General features: G+C 38.1%; 1 protein-coding gene across 2 annotated transcripts; it reads left to right on the top strand.

Moving 5' to 3' along the window:
• The first annotated feature begins 1,002 nt into the window (after positions 1–1,002).
• LOC117626728 (disease resistance protein RUN1-like) lies at positions 1,003–6,628 on the top strand. Of its 2 annotated transcripts, XM_034358545.1 has the most exons (6): positions 1,003–1,642; positions 2,149–3,247; positions 3,330–3,629; positions 3,761–4,630; positions 5,527–6,106; positions 6,318–6,628. In XM_034358545.1, the coding sequence occupies exons 1-6, from the start codon at positions 1,056–1,058 to the stop codon at positions 6,494–6,496; spliced, it is 3,615 nt and encodes a 1,204-aa protein (XP_034214436.1). In that variant the 5' UTR covers positions 1,003–1,055; the 3' UTR covers positions 6,497–6,628. The 2 variants fall into 2 exon arrangements, with proteins under 2 accessions (XP_034214436.1, XP_034214437.1); XM_034358546.1 differs by lacking the exon at positions 6,318–6,628 and having other exon boundaries at positions 5,229–5,641.
• Positions 6,629–19,272: the final 12,644 nt, after the last annotated feature.

Here is a 19,272-nt window from a genome sequence, read left to right as displayed (position 1 = left end):
AAACATACTAATATACTCCACTTCCATAAGTTGAATTCAAAATACTAAGATACTTGAATCCAAATTATAAGAAAACAGGGATAAGAATTTCAGTTTCCTTTTGCTGCTCTAAATGGATCAGCCAGGTATTGCATGAACTCAAAATTTAATATATTCAGTTTTACACAAGTTCAGATCGAGTTCAATAAAACAAGAGCATATGCAGAGTATGATCCTTCTTTTCAAATTATCTAGAATATGATCCGAGTACCTTGAAAGCAACTGAGAAATCCGTGACCAATCCTCATTACCATCAGCATCAATGTTATTAGATGATTCTGAATGCTTTAACCGAGCAGATTCACCTTAAGAACAGGAAACATATTAGGACAAGCAATAAATGTACGCATGCAGAATGAAGTTGATGAAAGTTAAAATAGCACACACTAGGACAGTCAATTAGACTAAGGTACCCCAAAAGCCGGATTTGTTTGGCTTGATCGGACTAAGCTTTATATGATAAAACTGGCAGGATTTTGAGCTGACTTTTTAGGCCAGATTTGAAATTCAGGCTGATCTTGGTCTACCCTCAGATCAACCAAAACATGGCCCAATCTGATTTGGTTTCTATGCCTATGACTTGGTTTGTATGCTTATGGGATATGTGCCTAGAAATTGTATATAAATTTTAATTTTAATTTTAATTTGTTTTTTTTAATCAAAATATTATGATTTTGGTTCGACAAACATTAGTTTTAAGAGCTTATTATATACTGATTACTGAGCTATATAGGTTTATTGAAGCATAAAATTTGGATCCAGCAAGATCGAAGTGATAATAGGCAGAGGTTTCCTGGCAATGGCATGGTGTGTACCTAGAATTTGTCATGACATTATTCACTTTTCATTTCAAGGGGCCATATCTTCTTAAAAGACACAAATAAAGCTGCCACTAGTTGGATTGTTTTGTTACTTTCTCCCTTTTTTATCTTAAACAAAGAAAAAAAAACAAACACACACACATAAAGATTCCATTTGCTCGACTCAAAATTGTTGCTTTTTAAGTCAATGGATGGATGATCCTTTCATTTGGTCATTCGCAAGCTGCTTGTTTATACAATCCATCCAGGCAGTATACTTGTTCACAAACCTCCATGGCACTTGTGAGAGCAGCCGATCCACAAACCTCCTCTGTTTCCAGTACTTGTCGATATTATCGTTATGACGTGTTCCTGAGTTTCAGAGGCCAAGACACTCGCAAGACTTTCACTGACCACCTCTACGCGAACCTTGTCAAAGCCGGATTTCGCACTTTCCGAGACGACGATGAAGTCGAGAGAGGAGAAGGTATCAAGCCCGAACTGCAGAAAGCAATCAAATACTCACGAACTTCTGTTATTGTGTTCTCGAAAAACTACGCATCGTCCAGATGGTGCCTTAACGAGCTCGTCATGATCCTTGAACGGCTCTCAGCTGACCATGTCGTTTTACCTGTCTTCTACGACGTGGATCCATCCGATGTGCGGAACCAGACAGGAAGTCTTGCAAAGGCATTTGCTAGACACCAAAAAACCCAACCGTCGAACAAAGTGAAGGAATGGCGGAAGGCACTTAAAGAGGTTGCAGATCTGGCAGGGATGGTCTTACAAAATCAAGCTGATGGGTAATCTCTTTCCTACCACTTCTTTTATTTACAGTCTTTGTCTTTCTTTTGCAAACTCACTCCTAAAACTAAATATAATTCCTTTCAACGGGTTATTAATGGAGATTTAATATGATTTTTCTCTATCAGGGTGTGATAATTACAATATTTCTGAAATTTCCAATAAATGTTTTTAGGATAGCAGGTACAAATTGATTATAAAAAAATGTGTACACTCGTGGGTTTTAGTTACAAAGCACCACAAAATATGCATGAAGCATCAAGATCAAATCCATAGAAAGTTTTGATGCCTAATCAATGAAAATCAAAATGGAACACAAATTTACGTTCCATAAGAATGTTTTTCAGAAACCCCAAGCTCATTTTAAGCAAATCAAACAAATCTGAAAGTTGGGTTTTCCAAATGAGAAGATGTACAAAAATTGATGGAAAAATAAACTTAGTTGACGTATTGTGCTATTGCAAGGATGTTTGAATTCTTTTTTCATTGGATTGCGACTTTTCAGATACGAGTCAAAGTTTATCAACAAGATTGTTCAAGTGATAGGAGAAAAACTAAGGCGTAAACCCCTAAGTGTTCCCCACATCATGATCGGAATGCATTCTCGATTAAACGAACTGAATTTATGGTTACAAGATGGATCAGATGATGTTGGCATACTTGTAATTTATGGCATGAGTGGAATAGGGAAGACAACCATTGCAAAGTTTGTTTATAATTCAAACTATGGAAGGTTTGAAGGAGGGAGCTTCCTTGAAAACATAAGAGAAGTTTCGCAGCAACCCAATGGCTTAGTTCAATTACAAACACAGCTTCTTTCTAATATTTTGAATGGGAGAAATATGAAAATAAGCAGTGTTAGTGAAGGATTAACTGAGATTGAAGATGCAATAAGCTCTAAGAAGGTTCTCCTTGTTCTCGATGATGTGGATCATATGGATCAATTAGATGCAGTATTTCAGATGAAAGATCAGTTTTATCCAGGAAGTAAAATCATAATAACAACTAGGCATGCAAGATTGTTAAGGGCTCATCAAGTTACTAAGGTGCATGAAGTTGAAACTTTGAATTCCGAGGAATCATTGGAGCTTTTTAGTTGGCACGCTTTTGGTCAAGACCATCCCATTGAAGGTTACATAGAATATTCGCAAAAAATAGTGGGTCATTGCGGAGGACTTCCATTAGCTCTTAAAGTTTTAGGTTCTTCTATGTACTTGGGGGATAGTATAGATGTATGGAAAAGTGCATTGGAGAAGTTAGAAGCCATTCCAAATGGGGAAATAGTAAATAAACTAAGAGTAAGCTATGACTCTTTGCAAGATGACCATGACCGAAATTTATTCCTCCACATTGCTTGTTTCTTTATCGGAAAGGACAAGGACTACATTGTTAACATACTAGATGGATGTGATTTCCATACAATTGTTGGCATTCAAAATCTCATCGATAGATGTTTGGTGAGTATTGATGGTAAGGTGGTGCAGATGCATGACATGATCCTTGGAATGGGAAGACAAATTGTTCGCCTAGAATCAGAGAAGCCTTGGAAGCGTAGTAGAGTGTGGCGACATAAGGATGCCTTCAATATCTTGACAGAAAAGAATGTAAGAAAAATGTCGTATATGCACACATATATGTTTTTCATTTGTAAATGTTTTTAAAATGTTTTTCCCCTTTCTTCTGTAGGGTACAGATTCAATTGAAGGCCTTGTCCTCGACATGCACATGCTCCCTAGAAACAGTCACATAAACTCAACGGAGATAGTCTTGGAAACCAATGCGTTTGCAAGGATGCATGAACTAAAACTACTCCATCTTAGTCATGTACAACTCGACGGATCTTATGCAGAATTTTGTACAAGATTAAGATGGTTGTGTTGGAATAAGTTTCCTTTGGATTCTATACCCACAGATTTTCCATTGGGGAGCCTGGTTGTTCTTGAAATGCAATATAGCGGCTTGAGGCAAGTCTTCAAAGGAACAAAAGTATGTTACTCTATGCTTTTCAATTTTCACTTTCATTTGGCTTTTAGTTTCGTTAAAAATATATATATATATATATCTATAACAATTAACTCCCCCCCAATTTTTTCCTCTGTTCATTTTTTCCCCTATAGCGTCTTTCATCATTGAAGATCCTTGATCTCAGCCATTCTCATTCACTTACAGAAATCACCGACTTCTCATGTTGCCCAAATCTAGAGAAATTGATTCTTGTAGATTGTGAAAGACTGGTTGATGTCAATGAATCCATTGGGAACCTTGAGAGACTTGTTTACTTAAGTATGAAGGATTGCAAAAATATTAGGATGCTTCCAGAGAACATGTTTATGCTAAAATCACTTGAAACACTTATTATATCTGGTTGCACAAATCTTAATGAGTTATCAGTTGAGATGTTAAGGAACATGGAATTTCTGAAAGTGCTTGAGATGGATGAAATTCCGATAACTCAATTATGGCGAGGAAGAAGTTCATGTATCTTGAGTTCTTTACCATGCTCTTTAGTAAATTTAAGTGTTTGGGGTTGCAATCTTTCGGATGATGACTTTCCTAGGGATTTTAGTAATTTATCCTCATTGCGAAGACTAAATGTAGGGAATAATCCAATTTGTGTCCTACCAAATTGCATCCAAGGTTTAACAAGGCTCGATAAACTCTCTTTTCCCATGTGTAAGAGGCTCAAATCGCTTGTGGGTTTACCAGAAGTAGATGACTTGGATATCCAACATTGCATATCTTTGGAAAAAATAACATATCAGTACTTTCCACGCTTTAATGGTTACTTTCGACATCATATTTGGCCACTTACCCTTCCGCATGAGAACCGCAACCTAGTTGAGTGGGAGGATAGTTACAAGGTAGAACCTATTGGAAGGGTTGACGTAGATATGATCAACCTCTTGGGCTTGTGCAACTTGGAATCCATGGCACCCATTTGGATTCGAAAAACATTCTGTAGTGCAATAGATCAAAGTCCTGTCCAGGTGCGCCTCTCTCTCTCTCTCTCTCTCTCTCTCTCTCTCTCTCTCATATGATCAGAGCACTTCCAGCAGTTTGCCCCTTGTCATGGCAAGGGGGGACTAGGGCAGCTACTATTCACTTAAATAGTGACTGCCCTTGCAAAAAACACTTTCAGTGGTTGCCCTTTGCCATGACAAATACTAGTTATTTTATTTGTTTTTTTACAACTTTTTCAACCTAAACAATTACTTTGGATAATATTTTCGGATAAGATTTTTGGGTTCTTACGTGTCAATACTGTTCATATCTCATAATCGGATAAAATTTTCGGATAAGATTTTCGGTTTCAAATTTCATATAAATTTCAAAATCCAAATTTTCGAATAAGATATCATGCTCCATGCCCCTCCGTTTTCAATAGAAGAAGCCATTATATGATAGTAAAAAAAAAAACTTGAAAGTGAAAAAAAATATTGAGTAGAAAGTGAATAATAGTAGAAGGATTTGGTGTTAAAAGTGAAGAGTATTTGTTGGTATTTATTTTTAAAAAAAATGTTTAGTATTTTTTTAAAAAAATTTCCATTTTATTTCATTTTTTTATTGCACAAAAATTAGCTGCAGTTGGATTGGAGAAAAAAATCTTATCGGAGAGCCCAGAGTGCGACATGTGACTGTAGCGGCACTATAGCGTTGCAGCACTGTAGCAACACTGTAGCTCGCTGACGTCAGCACCAAAACTCGGGCTGAAGCTCAGGCCAACCCATGTTGCTGGGTCCCACCTTGTGCCCGGGCTTTATTTTGTTGCTGGAAACAGCTTTTTGGCCCAAACACCCCCCAGCCCTCCCCTTGGTTGCACTGCTGGAAATGCTCTCAAAGGAAAGAGTTAACTAATATGGTCATTTCCATTGCATATATATAGGGACTGTACGAACGTGGTATATTCAGCACATTTTTTGCCGGGAATGAGGTTCCGGGCCGATTCAGCCATAAAAGTAGAAGGTCCTCCATATCTTTTACTATGACTTCACACAGAATTCAAGCCTTGGTCATCTTCGCTGCCTATGAGAATACCGTCTCTGATCGTCCTTGGTATTCGGCCGTCTCTGATCGTCCTTGGTATTCGGAGCATTTTTTTTGTGGTTTTGGTGCAGAGATCATGGCTAGAGTCAGAAATAAGAGCAAGGGTCAGAAGTGGTACTATGGCCCATCACAGTACGGTATTCCAGGTGAAGGAGAAGACATGATATGGTTAAGCCACTGGAAGTTTCAGAATGATCAGTTAGAAGGCGGCGATCGAGTGGTTGTTTCAGTTTTTACGCCCTCTTGTTTTCCAGTAAAGGAGTTAGGCATCCAGATTGTGCAGGAACAAGAGGAGAATCATAATACTATGATGAGTCCCCAACACAAAACCATTCCACTTCTTGCAAATTATTCTACTCATGATGAACACTCAATGGACGAATTCTTCAATGATGAGGACTCTGATGAAGATACAACAGGTGTGTTGCTTATTGACGCATTTGATCTTACCCCAACTATTTCTAAAATAAACTAAATAATAAAAAATGAGGCCCCTAATATATTAAATTAGAATAACAAATCTATGTTGTTAGGATCGGATGATCATATACGCTCGTTACAGGCCAGTCCCTATTCATTTGAAAAGCAAGCTTCCTCCTCTAATTTGTTGGGATTTTCTGTGTTTTCCAGACAAAGAAGAAGAGCAGGATGATCACGCTATTGCAGCTACTACAGGCAGCAATAAATCCGGCGGCCTCCGTGGCTGGAAGGTGCTCATCACCGCAGCTTGCTTCTTTCTCACTCTTTCTCTAATCACTCGCTCTTCTCTCTCTCAAAGAAAGAAGCGACAGTCCACAAGCCGTGGCTGAATTTTTTGTACATCTCAACTCAACAGCTGGTTAATTGCCTGACAGAGTGGCTTTCTCCCTTCATATAAATTAGCATCAAACTTTTGTCTTTGCATATATAATTATATATATCCAATGTCTTCCTAAGACCAATTCGTTTCATAGCATCAAATACATCTTCTACTGATCTAATCAATTACAAAATTTAAGAGCCTGATCCAAAGGCCTATGCTACAGAAGCTCGTTTCTGGTTCAACCCATACAAATTATTGGGGTCAGGAGGAACCATAGTTGGGTCATAGTCATAGGCTCCGGGGCCATGAAATTTACGATCTTCTCATGAACATTATACCTGCAAAAACATATTCATTAATGCAGGAACCTTCAACATTAATTCTGGCCTAATAACAGATTCTCCAAAAGAATTCCAAAACAACATCATAGCAGTCACATACGGAAGCAAAGAATCTATATTGAACCTTATCTTGCGACTCTTAGAGGCTCGTCTGTCAAGAATATTCCTCTTCTTAGTATGCAACTTTTTCAGAGAATAAAAGGCCGTCTCTGTGATTAATCAAATAGTGGAAAATCAGAATCACTAAATAATATGCTGGCAGTATAGGTCTTGATTAACTGGAACAACTATGACAGAGTGCTCTATTTTGAACTCTATTATAGAAACTTGAAATCATAGAGTTCAGGATCAACCAAGTTTACCAGAAGATGTTGGGTCGCCATCAGTTCACCAGATTCGCGTTGTGTCTCCTATCAGAGTAAAGGAATAAAATTAATCAATTTGTGCAAATAGAAACATAACTTTCATGACAGATCAAGAAGGAAATTAAAGCAAGCCTCACAAGCACATAAAAGCGGGAAATAAACCAAAATATTAATTAAAAAATAAAATTAAAGCTAATGACACATGATGAGTATTAATTACTAGATGTACAGAGGTAAGAAAAAACTATCTTTATGATGTTATCAATGAAGCACAATTCTGTCTGAGCATGCCCAAGCAACCTTGGGAACTCAAGTTAGAGGGAAGATTTAATATCTTATAGTGCCAAATACACCAACTGTTGATCGCTTTATCTTTATCTGCTTAACCATTCTGCATGGATCTCTCATATAAGAAGCAACTTGTTCACTGATATTCTGCAATTTTGGAAAGGAAAATTCATTCCTGTTCAATATCTGGCGAAGCATGGCTATAAGTCCACTCATAGGTTGGGGCTTAATTACAAAGTTCAATCATAGGGCCAAACCTGATTAAAAGCATGCAGCTTGCTTTTAATAGCAGCAGCACCTGTGGTCACTGGAATTTGGATGATCAGTTACAAGGTGGCGATGAAGTGGTTGTTTCTGTAATTATGAAATCTGGGCTTCTGGTAAAGGAGTTGTGCTAAAATATGAAAATTATGGGAGAATATTTGTTTGTGGGAATTTTCTGTGTATTCTTCTACTTGTATGAGGTCATATTTATAATACAACAAAACTTGAATGGACAAGTAAATAATAAATTCCTAAATCCATTTACAGTAGGAAATCAGGAATTAAAGTAAATCAATTACAATTATAATAGGAATTCTTGGTGTGTAAGGAAAGTAAGTCAATATCCACAAGTCACACCAACACTCCCCCTCACGTTGGTGCATAGATGTCGCCAATGCCCAACTGATCCAGTGAATTGTGGAATGCTTTACTGGAAATTGCCTTTGTCAAAATATCCGCCAATTGATCCTCGGATTTCACAAAAGGAAACTGAAACACTTTAGCCTCAAGCTTCTGTTTGATGAAGTGTCGATCCACCTCAACATGTTTAGTACGATCATGTGAACCGGATTCTGTGCAATGGCTATAGCAGCCTTGTTGTCACAAAAGAGATTCATTGTGGATGTAGGTTTATACCCAAGTTCAGTAAGCAACTTTCTTAACCAAAGAAGTTCACAAATCCCTTTAGTCATGCCTTTGAACTCGGCTTCTGCACTGGATAAAGCTACTACATTCTGTTTCTTGCTTCTCCATGTCACCAAATTACCTCCCACGAATGTAAAGTAACCCGATGTGGATTTTCTATCTGTTACATTACCTGCCCAATCTGCATCTGAATAACCATCAATATTTAGATGACCATGCTTTGAGAACATAAGTCCTTTTCTAGGTGCAGACTTCAAATATCTAAGTATCCGAAGAACTGCATTCATGTGGTCTTCACTTGGAGAGTGCATAAATTGACTGACAACTCTCACCGCATAAGCAATGTCTGGTCAAGTATGTGACAAATAGATCAATCTTCCCACTAACCTTTGGTATCTTTCTTTGTTAGTTGGAACTTGATCCAGATATTCTCCAAGATGATGATTCTGAACAATAGGAGTGTCCGCAGGTTTGCAATCTAGCATTCCTATGTCTGTCAACAAGTCCAAGACATATTTCCTTTGAGAGAGAAATATGCCTTGCTGTGATCGAGCCACCTCAATTCCCAAGAAATACTTGAGTCCACCTAGATCCTTCATCTCAAACTCAGTAGCCAAATAGTCTTGTAGCTGTGATATTTCCTGTTTATCATTCCCAGTAATAATCATATCATCAACATAGATTATTAATGTTGTTACCTTCCCTTTTCGATGTTTCAAGAACAGAGTATGATCTGAGTTGCACTGTTTGAAACCATTGTTCTTCATTGCCATGGTGAACCGTCCAAACCATGCACGTGGTGACTGTTTCAATCCATACAATGCTTTTCTTAACCTGCAAACTATTCCAGTCTGAGTAGTATTATATCCAGGAGGAATGTCCATGTACACCTCCTCCGTGAGTTCGCCATATAGAAAAGCATTCTTTACATCAAACTGGTGTAGTGGCCAATCCAAATTAGCTGCAAGGGACAATAAGACTCTGACGGTGTTTAACTTTGCAACTGGTGCAAAAGTTTCTTCATAGTCTATACCATAGGTCTGTGTGTACCCTTTTGCCACAAGTCTTGCCTTGTATCGCTCGATAGATCCATCTGCATTATGTTTTATAGTAAACACCCATCTACATCCGATAGTCTTTTTTCCTCGTGGTATAGTCTCCAATGTCCAAGTCTGATTTTTCTCAAGAGCTTTCATCTCCTCTTTTATAGCTTGGACCCACTTAGGATCTTTCAATGCTTCAGAGACCTTGGTTGGAATATGGATAGCAGACAACTGATGCACAAAAGCCTTGAGTGGTTCAGCCAGCTTCTCAGTGGATACATGATTTGCAATTGGATACTTGGATGTCTTGCCAATATCAGGTGAATAACGGTTTGGTGGCTTCCCACGATTTTGCCTAAAAGGTAATTGATATCCAATAGTTTTATCCTCTAAATGCACAAGTCTAGTAGGAGTATTTACCTCAAAGATATTCTCAGGAGATTGGTCCGTTGGTACTGTTGAATGAGAGGGGGGTCTTCATCTTGTTGTTCTGAGTTGTCTGTAAGAGTATGACTCGAATCAAAAACATCTTCGCAAGGGTTAGGCGATCGATCGTTGTTTGGCAAAGAGCATTCGCACGTGCTAGACTCGGGACGATCGATTGTTATTGTTTCTTGGCCGAGAGCAATCTTCGTGCATAGATGAATATCCTCATGTTCCAAGCTGCTCCAATTGAGCTCTTCACTCGGTATCTCCCCCTGAATAGTAGAATTGGATGCTGGGTCATAGAAGAACATATCTGATTCTAGAAAGGTGACATCCAAAGTGACATAGGTTCGCCGGGTAGGAGGGTGATAACATCGGTAGCCTTTCTGATGAGTGGCATAACCCAAAAAAACACAACGAAGCGCACATGGATCAAGTTTGCTTCGTTGATTTTTGTGGAGATGAACGAAGGCCACACAGCCAAAAATGCAAGGGGTAAGCACCAAAACAGAGGGCAGAGGCCCGTGTTGCGCGAGCACTTGTAATGGAGTTTTGAAGTTCAAGACCCCAGATGGCATGAGGTTGATAAGGTGGACAGCAGTGACAGCAGCATCATCCCAGTGATGACGAGGAACATGGCCATCAATGAGAAGAGCACGGGCTGTTTCAAGGAGATGACGATTCTTCCGTTCGGCAACACCATTTTGTTGTGGTGTCTGGGGGCAAGTTGTCTCATGAATAATGCCATGTGTCTGGAGGTAAGTCTGAAAATCATGATTAACAAATTCTCCACCGTTGTCAGAGCGAAGAATCTGTATTCGAGCATTGAACTGTGTTTCCATCTGTTTGTGAAAGGATTGGAACAGGGAAAACACTTCATTCTTATTTTTCATCAAATAAAGCCATGTCATCCGTGTACAATCATTTATGAATGTGACAAACCAACGAATACCGGAATGAGTAGAAATAGGTGAGGGTCCCCAAACATGAGAATGAATTAAAGCAAAAGGAATAGTACTTTTATTCATACTTAAAGGATAGGATGCTCTATGACTCTTGGCTAGAATGCAAGTGTCACATTTAAAATCTGAGTCCTTAAATACAGAAAACAATTCGGGCAATAAGTGTCTCATATAACCAAAAGATGGATGCCCCAAACGTCGGTGCCAGAGCCAAATTTGTTGGTGCTTGTCATCAGATGGATGCTTTACACTATTGGCACGTCCCATACTGAAGTCATCCACATAGTACAGCCCCCCTCTTTTAGTACCACGCCCAATGATCTCCTTGGTGAGAATATCCTGTAGTAAACAAAAATTGGGATAAATTAGTGCACAACAATTTAGTTGTTCAGTGGCCTGACTTACAGACATTAATTTATTAGACAAAGATAGAACGAGTAGAGTATTAGAAAGGGACAGAGAAGGTGAAAGGGCAACAGTGTCGGCCCCTGTCACAGGATAGGTAACTCCATTTGCATTGGCAATACTTGTGCGGCGGGGTGTAGTGGTGTGCAAAAAATCATTCGGATCAAAGGTCATATGATCAGTGGCGCCAGAATCAATTATCCAACCAGTAGTATCTCGTAGATTAGAAGTATGAAATGCATAACCACAGTTACCTGAGACATCCGGAAGCGCGGGACTATCAGGAAGATCTACCTGCGGGAACAAGGCTAATGGGGGTTCGGTAGAGACAAGAGCAACACGGCCGGAATTACTAGCAGTTTCTTTGAGCTTGCGAGCGCGGAGGTTCTCCCACCAATCAGGATAACCATTTAGCTTAAAACAGGTGTCACGGGTATGTTTGAGGTTGCCACAGTGCGTGCAACCACTTCCATCAGTCGGAGCCTTGGGATGGGAAGGTGGGATGGTTTTAGGAAGTGGCGCACCAGCAGCAGTAGCATATGACTGGATCTGAAGGTGGGCCGCAGTAGAGGAATTATGGGGCTGTCCGGCACGAGTAGGGGGACCTGATCGAGGCGTACTCTTGGCCGCTAAGCCAGCACCAGTGGCTCGATCGGATGAACCCATCATCACTGCTTGTCGAACATCTTCACGGCGAACATAGGCATAAGCTTGGTCAACAGTAGGGAATGGAGTCATGTGAAGAACATCACTTCGGGCCTTATCAAGACGATCATCAAGGCCATCCAAAAATATGTAAACTCGATCTTCATGCAGAATATCATTATAGCGCTTGATATCACTTTCATACTCCATCATATTTGGACGACGAAAATCAATTTCTCTCCATAAGCTTTGGAGAGTATTGTAATAAGTTTCAATGGAGCCACCAGCTTGTCGCATACAAGAGACTCGTCGTTTCAGATCATAAACCTGAGAGGTGTCAGTGCCATCATAGTAAGTTGTGGCAATTGCATCCCACACTGCTTTTGCCGTAGAAAATCGAATGAAATTGCCAATCAAGCTCTGCTCCAGAGAATTGATGAGCCATCCCTTCACAATAGAGTTCTCGGTGCGCCAGCGAGGAAACGTTGGAGCAGTCGAAGGAGGTTGTGGAAGATCGCCATTAATATATCCCAATTTGTCTTTGCCGGAGATATACAACTCTACAACTTGGGACCATAGGGCATAGTTGGTGCCATCCAACTTTATGCCAATCTGTGCAGCGGAAGCTTCATAGGTAATTGTCGTCGGAATCGTTGTCTGATTCGGGTTCAAGGTTGTCGTCTAATTCAAGGTCGGGGTTGTCGTCTGAGTCGAGGTCGGGGTCGTCTTGGTAGGATCCTGATTTAGGATCAATTTCGAGGTCTGAGTCTGCATCTGCATTAGTTGAGCCACCTGGGCACTCAACTCGGCTATGGTTGGTTGAGAAGGAGAGGAGGAAACAGTGGTGCTACCGCCATGAGGATTAGAAGAGTCATCCTCCCCCATGGTGGCGGCTAGGGTTTAGAAACTAGAGTCAGCAATCCCAAGATCGCCGCTCTGATACCATGCTAAAATATGAAAACTATGAGAGAATATTTGTTTGTGGGAATTTTCTGTGTATTCTTCTCCTTGTAGGAGGTCATATTTATAATACAACAAAACCTGAATGGGCAAGTAAATAATAAATTCCTAAATCCATTTACAATAGGAAATCAGAAATTAAAGTAAATCAATTACAATTATAATAGGAATTCTTGTTGTGTAAGGAAAGTAAGTCGATATCCACAAGTCACACAAACAAGTTGGACATCCGACTTGTGCAGATGCAACAAGAAGAGAATCATAATATGATGAGTATTTCCACAGATTCTTCTTATGATGATCGAATATGGTATAGCGTCTTGGGGACTCTGATGAAGAAGATACGAGGGGTGTGATGTTTTATTGAAGCATTTCATAATTTTACTCCAACTATTTCCAAATATAAAACAAAATAATAAATGAATCTATATTTTGATAGTCCCTACCTATTCACAGGTCAGTCCCTATTCATTTGAAAGACAAGTTTCCTCTCTAATTTGTTGGGATTTTCACTTGTCTTGTATGTATGTTTTCCAGGGGAGGTTTTCTCTCGTTTTGTACGTTTACCAGACGAAGAAGAAGAGCAACAGGATGATATCACAGTTGCAACCACTACAGGCAGCAATAACTCCAGCGGCCTCCGTGGCTGGAAGGTGCTCGCAGCTTGTTTCTGTTGTCCTGTTGGTATGAAAATGTAGCTGTCTTCTCTCTCAGGCAGAAAGAAGCGACCGTCCACAAGCCCCGGATGAATTTTTTGTACATCTCAACAGCAGACTATTTATTTTTGCATACATCCAATGTCATTTCGTAGCATCAAATGCATCTTCTTCGGAGATATTTTTATTGACCCCATTTGTTCAGTTTTAACATATCTTTGGGGTGGAAAACTGAAGTGGTGAGATTAGCATCTGCATCTGCTCTGTTGATATATTTTGTGATTTTTTTTTTTTAAAATTATGAGGAGATATAATATGTTGGCGGACCCATAATTTTTTTAGCGGAGGTGCAATATTGACCAAGTATGAAAAATAGAAATAATTTTTGGCGGCTTTTATTCCTTACACATCAAATAAAAAAACTTGATTTTATGGGATTTTAGTATGAAATATATATTGACTTAATGAGCCATCATTTTTAGTCTAAATCGTATTTTGCACTAAAACCGAATTTTCATATTTTGATTTGGTGGGAATTTGATTTTCTAGTATTTTTATTTGAATCCAAATAGGGGTACTTCTTTATTTACATTGTAAACTTAAGTAAATTGAGTAATATAAAAATAAATAAAAGTAAATTGCACCTCCTTACGCCTTACTAGGTCCGCCAAAGGAGTCTAAGTTGGGTATTTTAAATTGTGAAAGGTTTTAGCGCATTGAATCTAACTTAACTCTGTTTATATTCCTTTGCTTTTGCCTCTGTTTTTATCCCCTTCTCGTTTGGGTTGTTCAATGACATCAGATTTCGACCCAAAAAAAAAACATAATATCATCTAGTAAGAAATTAAAGAATACAACTTTATGATGTCATTTTTAATTTCAAAATTATTCCAATTGGAATTTGTCGGTTTCTGATCGTATTTGTGTTTACCAAGTTAAAAATTGTGCTCATGCCGACCCAACATCCACACCGTATCTCTCTGTCATAACCATCATATTAACTAAAGCTGAATTTTAGACATTTTTTGACTTCTTCGGATGGTGATGACAATAGATTAATTTACAAAGGGGATTTTAATTATTCGGTTGGTGATGGCACATGGCTAGCTAACAAAGAATCGCCGTTTTCTGTACATATTTTTATGTTCTTATCTTAATTTTCTATTAATTTAAGGTCCCGTAAACTATTACATTGTGTGGGGTCTGCCAACGTGGAGTCGACATAATTAATTAACAAATTCCTATATAACAGTTCAAATAATAATAATAATAATAATAATAATAATAAATTGGTGTGCTTAGTTGGAATAGATTAAAGAAACAAGAGATGACCTCAGAAAAACATGGGGGGAAAATGTTTGTGTTGTAGGGCAAAAAGTCTAAAAGAAAAAAATAATAATAATGGACAAATGAGACTTATATGTAGCGCTTGATCAATTATTAAACATCACATTAAATCCAATTCTACGTTTTGTGTTCAAATTCTCTTAATAACGCTTTTATCTATATATATATATATATATATAACAAAAAGTAGAGAATGATGAAACATTCAAAATACCAAAAAATGTCATTTGTTAATCCAAACAATAAGAATTAAAATTATTAATTAAATGAGGATAATATGGTAAATTGACACATTTTCATATTTTTAAAAAAATTAAAATTGAAAGAAAAATAAGATAATGAATTATATTTTTATGAAACACAACTACCCTTTTTTTTTTAATTCTAAAATAAATTTAATTTTTTTTTTTTTAAAAATGCCTTTCGCATGCCCGAAAGCGCATGCAGAGAAACTAGTCAATTATTAAAAGGTAAACTGCCGAATACCCTCCTGAACTATATCGACATCGAAATGTCCCTCATGGATTATTTTTTCAGCTAATTTAGCATTCGAATTATTTTAAATGGCCAATACCCCTGCCGTCAAGTTTTTAGATTTCTATTCAATTTTCTGTTAATTATAAGGATAAGTTTGTCATTTTACAAGGACAATACCAAAAAATAATAAAGAAATTGTAAAATCATAATTTCTTCTCTCTCTTTATTTTTTTTAAAATATTTTTTTTCCTTTTCCTTCTTCTCCTTCCCTCTCTTTTCTTTCTTCTCTCCCCGTCTCTGGAGAGACTGCTACTCCGTTGGCAAAGTAGAGGTTGTGGACCAGAACTTTGGTCTCTTTGGTTGTTGGGTTGTAGCTCATCAATCTGCCATGGGGTCTGCCCCCTAAAATATCCAATGTTGCTCGTTCACTGGAAAATACCCGATATGTGATGGGGTCGTAGATCATCAATCTGCAGTGTTGTAGAGGTGGGTCTTCTTCGACACCTCCACTGTTGCTCTTTCACTGGAAAAACATCCGCAGCTCTTTCACTGAAAAAACCTTACAGAAGTGGGATTGCAGAGAGAGGGTTTGGGGGATTGGGTGGGGAAGACGTTGATTGCTAGGTTTTGTTTTTGTTTTTTTTTTTTGGGAAATAGCTTAAAATGCCACCCTTTTCATAATTTTAACTAAAAATACCACCCCTTCCTAATTTGTTTTACAACTAACACATATAAATACATCTTTATTGTGAACTGATTGTACCCATATCAGTTTTTCAGAAATTGGCTTCTCTCTCTAACTCTTTTGGCTCTATCTCTTTGGCCGTCTCTCTCCCTCGTGTACCTCTCTCTCTTCGACGCAATCGTCTTTCTCCCTCAGCGGTGGCTGTTCATCCAAGCGTAACTCGACCGTTGACATCCAAGAGGTACTGTTCATATACCTTTTCTTTGAAATTTGGGGTTTTTGTAAATTTGGTTTAGGGTTTTAGTGTTTAGGGTTTGCTTAGAAATTGTGTTTGGGTTTATGGGTTTCTATGAACTGGGTAATAACTCACACCCACTCTCACTCGCTCGCAGGCACTGTTTACAGAAATCAAACTCTTCATTTTGTCACAGAACGTTTGGGCTTTGTTCACCGTTGTCTGGGTAAGTCTCAACTATCTATACTGTTTGATGAGATTTTAAGCTCTGGGCTCTGTGATTTCTACAATAATTAATTCCACAATATTCTGATTTTACTTGTTCAAATCAAAGCAAAGGAAGGGACGTTGTTTATGGATGGGTAATTGTCAAAAACGACTTCTGGAATCTACATGCTTATAATCAAATTTTGCAGATTGTCAATGGTCCACAGTCCACATTTGAGACCGAGAACGCCTCAGTCACCACTGCCATCACTCTCCATCATTCATTAGCTTGTTTCTTCAGAAGACAAATCATTCTCTCAAGCTCTTTTCAGAATTCGATCATTTGGTCAGTTGATTAAGTTCTCTTATTAAAATTTATTTGAAGTCTTATACATAATTTTTGCTCTAATTTTTTTTTTTGAATTATTCGCTAAAGTTTATTCATTTATTCATTTATTCATTTATTCATTTATAATTTTAGAATTGATGAAATATTTGGTCTGGACTTCAGATTACCCTAATTTATTGTTCTTTATTGTGATTGTGATTTTAGCTAAGGATTGGGTGATGTGTTTTTGTTTTGGGTCATTTGATATGGTTTTGAGATTGGTTTCATATCTATGATTTTGGTTAGTGTTATAGTAAATAAATGGGTATTTCATTCCTACGGTTTTTCTGGAGGTACACCATTGTATCATGCTTATTTTCTCTTCTGATGATATGGTTCTATAATGTATTTGTTTGGTCAGGCTGGTTTGATGAGTGCATGAGCTGTGCTGAAAAAGTGGCAAAAAAAACTTAAAATGCCACAATTTTGCAGAGCAAAATGTGTTTTTAGATATAAAAAATGCTCGTTTGAATATAATAGTGGGGTAATAGGCTCTTTGAATACAATGATATAATAATAGGCTCTTGATAAGTGCTGAGTTTGTTTTGTTTTGTTTTGTTTTAAAAATATGTGAGCTTAATTATGAATTTGAATGCAATATTTTTGAACAATTGATTTATAATAGAAAAACATGCATACATTCTGAACAACGACTATTTGATCATAGGATATTGGTATTGCTAGCAGCTAGTTATTAGTATTTGTGTCCAAGAAGACCCCATTGTGAGCACAACTTTGACAGAGTGGTTATAGAGATAAGAGGTGCTAAGAAATTAGATATTCTGATTTGTTCAATTACATTGCACCATCTTATTATAGTTACAGCTAACCTCAACTAGCTCACTGAGCAGTTGTAACTGATAAAACAGTTATAACCAGCACTATTTATTTGGATATGACAATTTTCTAACTGGCTTTGAGTCGTTGAATTAGTAGGTCAGTTGTAAATAGCTGGGGTTTTGTTTATGCTCTGTATTTTTGTTTATTTTTCACTTAATATCCTATAATAGGCTGTTGATAAGTGCTGATTGTTTATTGCTTGTTATTGTCTAGATTGCAATGGACTGAAATTATTTTTATAATATTGGCATGCAGGGAAATATGGTTTCTCCAATTAAGTTGATGATTGCAGAGGAAGAAAAGTTCCAAGGAAAAGCATTGTCCCTATCCCATACAAAGATTGCAATCAGCATGATAAAGGAGAAATTCAGTGAGCAACAGCTACGAAGGTTTGAAGAGAGTTGTTTTGGTCATCTCCTACTGATTGAGGACCTGAAGTGGACTTCGCCAATTGTCCACGGCTTGTTGCTGAGGAAGGCTGATCCGAAGACAGTTTCCCAAGTGAACGGGATCAAATTCATCGTTGGCAATAAGGTGATCCAATTCACGGCGCAGCAATTTTGCATCGTGACAGGGCTAAGGTTTGGAAACCTTCCCTTTATTCCGATTCCCACTAATGAGAACTGCTCATTGAAAAGGAAGTACTTTGGCAACGATAAAACTGTCAACCTTTTGGAATTAGAAAAAGCCTTCCTCGACTGCGCTGATGCGGACAATGTATTGAAGCTCGGATTTGTATACTTTGCTGTGTTTGTGCTGTTGGGCAGTGAAAAACATGTCCACATTGACATGCGATATTTGAAGTTGGCGGAAGACCTTGAAGAGTTTGGGAAGTATCCATGGGGGGCTGTGTGTTATGCCAAGACAAATGCGTCACTTCTGAGGGCACTTTGTGCAGATTACCAGCGAGTGAAAGTGCCCAAGAAAGCTGGAAAAACAAAAAAAATCTGAAAAGAAAGCAAAAACGGCAACTAGTAGACCAAGAGAGTACCACCTCAAAGGTTTTGCCTATGCACTTCAGGTGAGCAAATTTCCATTCATGTTGAAGTTAAATTTCATTTGTTTACAGTGACTCACGTTTTATTCATCAAACCAGATTTGGGCTTATGAGGTATTTCCAGCGTTGGCTGCACTACATTTGGTGGTGCACGAAGATAATGCCTACATCCCTCGTTTACTACATTGGAGGAGCAATAGTTCGCCGCGTTTTTATGAGCTAATGAGCCAAGTATTCGAGAACCGTGAGGTTAGTTAAGTTTTTAATGATAATGTTAGGCATATGAAAATATAATGTAATAAGTTTACTGATATGTATATTGTATGTGTAAATTGCAGGTTGATGTGCAACTTCTCCGGCCATCTGTAATCGACAAGCAGCAGCCGTATTGGACTTGGGGTGACAGTGTTGACGACACTGAAGAACTTGTTGAGTTGTTTGGCGATGACGCTGAACAAAAAACCAGCACTTCTGCCTCTGTAGAAGAAAAAGATAAGGACATTGACGAAACTGCAAGCCTTCCGTCGTCTTCTAAGGCAAGCATTACATTTTTTCCAAGATATACGTCATAATACAATAGGAAAATAACTGCTGTATTGTTGCAATA

The sequence above is a fragment of the Prunus dulcis genome, chromosome 4 (assembly GCF_902201215.1).
Source record: "Prunus dulcis chromosome 4, ALMONDv2, whole genome shotgun sequence".
NCBI classification, from domain to species: Eukaryota; Viridiplantae; Streptophyta; class Magnoliopsida; order Rosales; family Rosaceae; genus Prunus; species Prunus dulcis.
Note: the sequence above shows the minus strand (reverse complement) of the source record. Positions and strands in the feature narration are given on the sequence as shown.